At 42.6% G+C, this 8394-nt stretch overlaps 1 protein-coding gene across 2 annotated transcripts in view; it reads left to right on the top strand.

Annotated features, from left to right (window-relative positions):
• Positions 1-1032: 1032 nt before the first annotated feature.
• Positions 1033-8394, top strand: part of LOC140204197 (protein Shroom4-like) — a 150245-nt gene continuing 142883 nt past the window's right edge. For both annotated transcript variants that reach the window (XM_072270676.1, XM_072270674.1), the window contains exon 1: positions 1033-1175. In XM_072270676.1, the coding sequence (XP_072126777.1) occupies positions 1050-1175 (126 nt within the window). In that variant the 5' untranslated portion in view covers positions 1033-1049. The remainder of the gene's footprint in view (positions 1176-8394) is intronic.

The raw sequence follows: 8394 nt of genomic DNA, 5'->3' as shown, positions 1-8394 counted from the left end.
TTCTTTTCTGCGTTGAGGGGGCTGGGAATCTGATATTCCGTCGCTGTTTCTTTCTGTGAGGAAAGGGCTAGGGATTTGTTATTGTTGCTGGTTTTTGTGCTGGAGGGGGTGGGGGTTTTAGATTTTGCATGTTTTGTTTCTTTTTTGTGTCGGGGTGAGGGAGTGATGTTGTTTCTTTTCAACAACTCCCATGGTTTTTCTGTGTTTCTTGGCTATCTGAAGAAGAGGAATATCAGAGTTGTATTGTACATACATACTTTGACATTAAAATGAAACTTTGTATCTTTGAACCTTTGAAGTGACTCCATGCTTCTGGCACCAACATAGCATGTAGACAACTTACTAACCTCAACCCCTATGACTTTGGAAAATGGGAGAAAACTGGAACAACGGAAGGAAACCCACATGGTCAAAAGAGAATGTATGAACTGTTCACAGGCAGTGGCGGAAATTGAATCTGGATCTCTGGCGCTGTAAAGCATTACACTAAACTGCTATGCTGTTGTGCCACCTCCACTAGGCAGCGAAACTGATGGATTGCTCTTTCAAGGAACAGAACAGGCGTGACAGGCCAAATATCTCCGTATGTAGTGTATGGCTTAATGAAAATAAAGCAAAGATAAAACTGGAACAAAGGAAAATTCTAAGTATGAGACCAACGCTGTGCATTCAATGAGAGGACAACAAGTTTTCTTTCACACATTTTCAATGAGGTTCAAGGTACAAGTCTTTAGGTTGAAAGACTGAGCAACTTTTGAATGCGATTATTTCCATACTTCTTCGAAACGAGTTAAAAAGATGAACTCGAGCAGAACTTGCACCGAAGTCCCGAACCTTTCCCTTTCGCCGCATTGGTTCGCCGCTCACAGTCTGACGGAGGAGATGATTGGCTGGACTGGTTGTCAATCCTGGAAAAGGCAGATTGAGGAGCGGGCGAGTTATGTCTCAATGTCATTTCCGTAATGGATGCAAAGTAGCAGTTAGTCGGGGGGGGGGGGGGAAGAAAAAAATCAATGGGAATGTGATGGAACTCCGAGAAATCATAGAGTATGGAGCGCAACAGAGAAGCAGCCAGCATCTACCAACATATTCATGTTCATTTGCAAGGTGGAGCTCCGTGGGGCTTTACCCTAAAGGGGGGGCTGGAACACGGAGAGCCCCTCACCATCTCAAAGGTAAAAAAAAATCGAGACTTTGCTCTCCCGCTAGAAAGTGTCCATGATATAGCTCGTGCAAAAAGTATGGAAGGACTTTCGCGTAACAGTAATCCGTCTTGGAACGCAGAGAAGGAAAAACGAAGTTCTGGATGGGGGGTGGTGTGGAGAAATAGTTCACAACGAAGCGCAAACTCTGCATAAAAGGGGTCTCAAGTGATCGGCGTGCATGGCAATCTGCAACAGCCTGCTGCTGGAAGGGAATTTGGAGAATGCACTTTAAATTGCATTGGGGGGAAAAAAGTAGAAAGTCTGTTTGAAAGGAGAGGCAGGAAAATATATGTTTAAAAATACCGACAGGCTGCATAACTGCCTTCATTGAGATGTATTTCGGGAGGTGCTGAAGGACATGGTTCCAATTTAAAAATTGCAGGTTTTCTGCATTCTAAATGTGTGCACATTTTGCAGTGGTATTGCAGTAGGGCTGTTTAGTATATTGGGTTGTTACTTCCCCTCTGTAGGCGAGGGAAAGGTTTATTTCTGAACCCGGTGGCAGAGGGGCATGGGCAGGAGGTGTATGTGTGTGGTTGGGGGGGGGAGCAGCTAATGTTTTATTTGTGTAAATGATTAACGATCTTTCACTGCTGAAGCACCTTCGCAACTCCTTCACAAGTAAAACGGGCAGTAAGTAACCGACCGGTTCACAGAACAGCATTTAACTTAACTCATAGGGGATATGTTAATTCCCTTCTTTAGTTACATATTATACCGTATTGTTACTGATTAACGCCCCCCGCCCCTCTCCCCCCCCCCCCCACCCACCGACCGCCAAGCAGTTAGAGCTGAAGTTCAGTCCCTGTGCGGCGATTTCGCCTGGACAGCCCTTTACAGCTGTTTGAGTTAATATCCCCAAAAGACAAACGCAAGTGTTTTGTAAAGTGGGGGGTAGCGGTACTCCATCGTTAAGTCTTTAATTAAATAAAGTCTACTTGGGAGAGAAAGAACACTTCACAACCGCTAGTTATCAGGATGAGTCAAAGAGGATTTCATTGAAACTTGAAATTTTCTCTCTCTTTCTGCTACTTCCCCTGCCAAATTTCTTAAGCTTTTGCCGGACGTTCCTGCTCGCCAAGAGCTTTTCTTTAAAGTTTGTTCATGGGATATGGGTGTTCCTAGTCACACCTGCATTTAATGGTCATCCCTAGAAGCTCTTGAAAAGTTAGTTGATGGAAAGCCAGGTCTGGATGGGCTGAAGACCATGTGGTGAATGGATCCCCGTGGCGCAGGGAGTTCCAAGATTTTGGTCCAGTGATGGTGAGAGAATGGTAATTATGTTCCCAAATCAAGCTTGTCTATGAATTGTAAAAGAACCTGCACATGGTGGTGAATGCAGACAGATGCCATTCTCCAGCGCCTAGATAGTAAGAATTTTATGCTTGGAAAGTACAAAGCAACCAATAAGGCCTGTGACAAGGTTCCACATGGAAGGTTAGTTAGGAAGGTTCAATTGTTAGGTATTAATATCGAAGTAGTAAAATGGATTCAGCAGTGGCTGGATGGGAGACGCTGGAGAGTAGTGATGGATAACTGTGTGTCAGATTGGAGGATGGTGTCTAGTGGTGTGCCTCAGGGATCTGTACTGGGTCCAATGTTGTTTGTAATATATATTCATGGTCTGGATGATGGAGTGGTAAATTGGATGAGTAAGTATGCAGATGATACTAAGATAGGTGGAGTTGTGGATAACAAAGTAGGTTTTCAAAGCTTGCAGAGAGATTTAGACCACTTAGAAGAGTGGGCTGAAAGATGGCAGATGGAGTTTAATGCTGATAAATGTGAGGTGCTACATTTTGGTAGGACTAATGAAAATAGGACATACATGGTAAATGGTAGGGCATTGAAGAACAGAGGGATCTAGGAATAATGGTGCATAGTTCCTTGAAGGTGGAATCTCATGTGGATAGGGTGGTGAAGAAAGCTTTTGGTATGCTGGCCTTTATAAATCAGAGCATTGAGTATAGGAGTTGGGATGTAATGTTGAAATTATATAAGGCACTGGTGAGGCCAAATCTGAAGTATTGTGTACAGTTCTGGTTACCAAATTATAGGAAAGATGTCAATAAAATTGAGAGAGTACAGAGGAGATTTACTAAAATGTTGCCTGGGTTTCATCTCCTAAGTTACAGAGAAAGGTTGAACAAATTAGGTCTTTATTCTTTGGAGCCTAGAAGGTTGAGGAGGGACTTGATAGAGGTATTTAAAATTATGAGGGGGATAGATAGAGTTGACGTGGATAGGCTTTTTCCATTGAGAGTGGGGGAGGTTCAAACAAGAGGACATGAGTTGAGAGTTAAAGGGCGAAAGTTTAGGGGTAACATGAGGGACTTCTTTACTCAGAGAGTGGTAGCTGTGTGGAACGAGCTTCCAGCAGAAGTGGTTCAGGTCGGTTCGATGTTGTCATTTAAAGTTAAATTGGATAGATATATGGACAGGAAAGGAATGGAGGGTTATGGGCTGAGTGCAGGTCAGTGGGACTAGGCGAGAGTAAGAGTTCGGCATGGACTAGAAGGGCCGACATGGCCTGTTTCCATGCTGTAATTGTTATATGGTTAACCAGGGCAACCAAAGGCCCCACCCATCCCAGACAATCTCCCTTCTCACCTCTTCCATCATAGTTAAAAAAAACCTGAAAACATTTACCACCACACGCAAGGACAGCTACCCTGCTGGTACAAGCCTATTCAGTGGTTCCCCAATACAATAAGTGGACTCTTGACTTTACTATCTACCTTTTTTGATCTTTCACCTTGCCGTTTACCTGCACTGTACATTTCCTGTAGCTGTTACACTTTATTCTGTATTCTGTTATTGTTTGTACTACTTCCGTGCACTATGCACACCTGCCAAAGGGTTTCAGCCCACAACGTCAACTGTGCTTTTTCCAAATGATGTTGCCTGGCCTGCTGAGTTCCTCCAGCATTTTGTGTGTTTTGCTCGGATTTCCAGCATCTGCAGATTTCTCGTGTTTGTCAATGCATTATGTAATGATTTGATTGGTATGAACAGTAGGCAAGACAAATGTAATGGAGTTACACCAAAATGTAATGCCGTGTGGGTGATCTTTTTTTATGTGCGAGAGAGGGGGTTGGGGGTTTGATGTTAATGCCCGGTGGGAGTGGTTTTGCATTTGGGGATTGATGTTCTCGTTCTCATTTTCTGGGTGGGTGATTTGTTACTTTTTATGTGAGGGAGAGGGTGGGGGGGTGGGGTTGGGGGTTTGTTTCTTTTTCCTTATCATGCATTGGGGGGGGGTTGATGTCTTTCAAGGTCTTCCATGGTTTTTCTGTATTTTCTGTGTATCTGGAGAAGATAAATCTCAGAGTTGTATTCTATGTACAAAATAAAATGAATCTTGGAGATGCATTTGTATTGGTGAGATTCTCTACTAATCTCAAGAATTTAACAAGGTCCCTCGTAGTAGGTTAATCCAAAAGATTGAAGCATGTAGGACTTGGAGTAACTGGCAGATTGGATTCAACATAGGCTTGGTCATAAAAGATGAGGACAGTGGTGGAGGTATGTTATTCTGACTGGAGTTCTGTGACCAGTGGTGATCCATGGGGATCAGTGCTGGAATCACTGTGTCTAGTGGAAAAGTATACAGTTAAAAGCACTGATGTAGAGCGATATCTTGTGGTTCAGGTCCATAGCTCCTTGAAAGTAGTGACTCAACTGGACTGACAGGTAAAGGAGGTGTATAGTATGCTTGCCTTAATCAGCCCTGGCATTGAGTATAAGAGTTATGAAGTTATGTTGCAGCCATTTAAAACTTCAGTTAGATTGCACGTAAAGGATTGTGTGCAGTTCTGGTTTCCTCCATTCCAGGAAAGATCTGTGTTACCCAGGGATCAACCTAGAATCAATGAATTCAGAGGATAGCCGCAGGCTTAATTAAAGGTGTGGTGCTGACGTGGTGCACAACAATAACAAGGACATGTAGTAGTTATGGCGATTTCGTTACCAGTGGATCAGATCAAAGCTCTGCAATCCTACCACATCAATCTGTGGATGCTGAGGGACAATTAAACAGGTTAAGGGGTAAGGAAACTTCAAAGTTGCAGAGCAGTTAGCACGATGCTATTACAGCTCGGGGCATCCAAGTTTAGAGTTCAGTCTCAGCGTCCTCTGCAAGGAGGCTCTGTACGTCCTCCCTGTGCAATGCGTGCATCTTCTCTGGGTCCTCTGGTTTCCTCCAACAGTCCAAACACATAACAGATGGGTTGAGTAATCATTGTAAATTGTCCCGGGATTAGGTTAGGGTTAAATTGGGGGTTATGAGATGGTGCGGCTGGAAGAGCCTATCCTGCACTTTATCTCTAAATAAATAAGAACAAATCTGTCCTCTATGATGGTGGGACCCCGCATGTGCATGCTAGAGACTGCTCTGTGGGACAAACTTCAGTGGAAGGGTAACAGGTTCATCACCATCTCTAGAGCAGTTGGGAATGAGCTACAATTGCTGGCCTGATCACCAGTGCCCAGATCCAAAAATGTATAAAGCGATAAAGCAGTCATAAACTGACACTTGACCATTTATCAGACCATGTCAGAATATTGACCATGTCTCACTGTATGGAGTTATTGAAAATTTCTTATCTGCTATATTGCGAATGGAACTGAACTCGCCAACAAACATTCTGACTTCAGATTGAACAGCTGAAGATGACTAAGGTCTTGAAGAAGTCCCTCACAAATGTCCTGGAGCTGACTTCTAACAGCCACAACCCATTTCCCTTTGTGCTGTGTATCACTCCAACACTGTAGAGTTTCCCCCTTGATTCTCATTGGCTCAGTGATGCTACAATTGATCAGATACTGCCACAGTTTCAAGGGTTGTCACTCTCCATTACTGGGAATCAACCCTTCAGCACATGTTCATATTAATGGCTGCAATGAAGACCTAGCATATGAGCAAATACTTTCCAGGTTATTGGAACGATATAATTTCAACAGACAGACAGTATAGAAACAAGCTATTCATCTCCCTGTACAATGCCAACCATTGAGGCCCCTTCCCACCAACATATATCAATACTGAAACCAGATGAAAAATTTGAAATCAAAACTTGTTGGAGCAAAAGCCAACAAGAAAATGATGTTGATGAGAATAGCATCATTCTACATTGAACACAATTCCCTGTAACTAATTTGCTTCATGCTGCTTGAGACATTTGAGATTATGGCTTTTGACTGTTTAGAAGCCATGTCTTTGGTTGCCTCAGTCCAAGTCTCAGCAATTCCCTACCTAACTCCCTGTCTTTGGATTTTCCTCTTTTTAAGATGCTCCTTAAAATGTATTTATTTATGGTCAAACTCCTAAATTATCATGTGTTGTCAATCAACACAGTTCCTTAAAACACTTCAAACTTTGACAGTAAAGTACAATGGCAAGTTGGTTTCAGAGACATAAGGTTGTTTTCTCTGTGTAAATTATGTGAAATTAATGCAGCTATTTCCAATAGTACAGGCAAGCAAACTTGCAATCCAGCTGCAAGGTGCTCTGTTGAAGATTTTGTGAAATATTTTACAACTAAAGTGTTACTAAATTAAGGATATTGACTCTTCCCAACATCAACCTGACCGTTTTAGTTCTACAAACCATATATTGGTTTGGAGATCCATTAGCTTTAAGGCTGTGAGCAGTACTTAAAGAGAACATTGAAGGACTGTACATGAAAGTATGAATTCTCTGGTCAAGGGTGGCAAAGGAAACAACATCCTGAACTGTAACACGGTAGATGGAGTTGGGGAGAAAACAAAGTGGGAGAGCAGAACAAGCTTGTCATAAAATACATGTGGAATTCCTGAAGTTGCACAGAATATATTGGGAGACAAATAGCCAAGCGCAGTTGAAGCTTTGTTTACAGTTTTAGTCACTGTACCATAAGAATGATTTAAAATATGGCAAACAAAACATCAGCACAGGTGCACCATATGGCTATATGGTTAGTACCTTGTTCGACTCACTTTATACTTATGACTTTGTGGCTAAGTACAGCTCCAATGCTCTGTTTGTTTGGTGACGGCACCGCTGTTGTCGGCCAAATCAAAGGTGGAGTCGTGTCAGCAGACATGAAGGAGATTGAAAATCTGGTTGAGTGATGCCACATCAACAACCTCTCACTCAGCGTCAGCAAAACCAAAGAGCTGATTATTGACTGCAGGAGGAAGGAGAACAGAAGATGATAGGATGAGTTAATATATCAGAGGGTCTTTTCTGGGACCAGTACATAAATGTCATCACAATGAAGATACAACACCTCTGCTCCTTTAGAAGTTTGCGTAGATTCGACACATCACCAAAAATTTGGACAAATGTATATAGATGCACAATGAAGAGTATCCTAACTGGGTACGTCCTGGTCTGGAAGGGAAATATGCCCAGGAATGGAAAAGGCTACAGAAAGTGGTGGAAGCAGCCTAGTCCATCACGGGCAGAACCCTCCCTATCATTGAGTACATTTACATGGAGCACTGCCACAAGAAGGCAACATCCATCGTTAAAGACTCCTGCAATAGAGGATGTGCCCCTCCTTGCTACTACAATATGGCAGGATGTACAGAAGCCTCATGTCCCACCCCATCAGTTTCAGGGACAACCACCAGCCTCCCTGACCACTATGGACTGATCTGGACTAATTCTATGATCTGCAGACTCACTTCCAAAGACTCTTTAACAACTGATGTCCTCAGCGTTATTTTTATTTGCCCTGTTTGTCGTCTTTTGCTCAATGATTGTCAGTATGTCTGTTTATGTAGTGTTCTGTAAAATTCTGTTGTATTTTTTCCTGTAAATTTCTGCAAGAAAATGAATTTCAGGGTGGGATCTGGTAACATATATATACGTACTTTGATAATAGATTTACTTTGAACTTTGAAATTTGCTTTTGGCATTGAATTTTGAGATAGAGCTTAGATCCATCTGATTGCAGCATGGATTAGGAGTAGGAACCTTACTTATGTCTTTTCAAACATCAGGATGCCACGAAGCATTTTGCAGGAAATGAAATCCTTTCAGGAGTATTCATAGTTAAAATTTAGGAAATGACAGATATTTTGTGCACAATAAGCTCCCATAGGTATCTATGTGAAGAGGAGCAGATCATTTTTAGTAGAGACTAGACGACGGGGTGACCTGTTGGGGCACCCTTTGAGAGAAGGGTGGTGCAGTCTGATGTGA

This window comes from Mobula birostris, chromosome 10 (assembly GCF_030028105.1).
Source record: "Mobula birostris isolate sMobBir1 chromosome 10, sMobBir1.hap1, whole genome shotgun sequence".
Taxonomy (NCBI): Eukaryota; Metazoa; Chordata; class Chondrichthyes; order Myliobatiformes; family Myliobatidae; genus Mobula; species Mobula birostris.
This window is presented reverse-complemented; position numbering and strand designations above follow the sequence as displayed.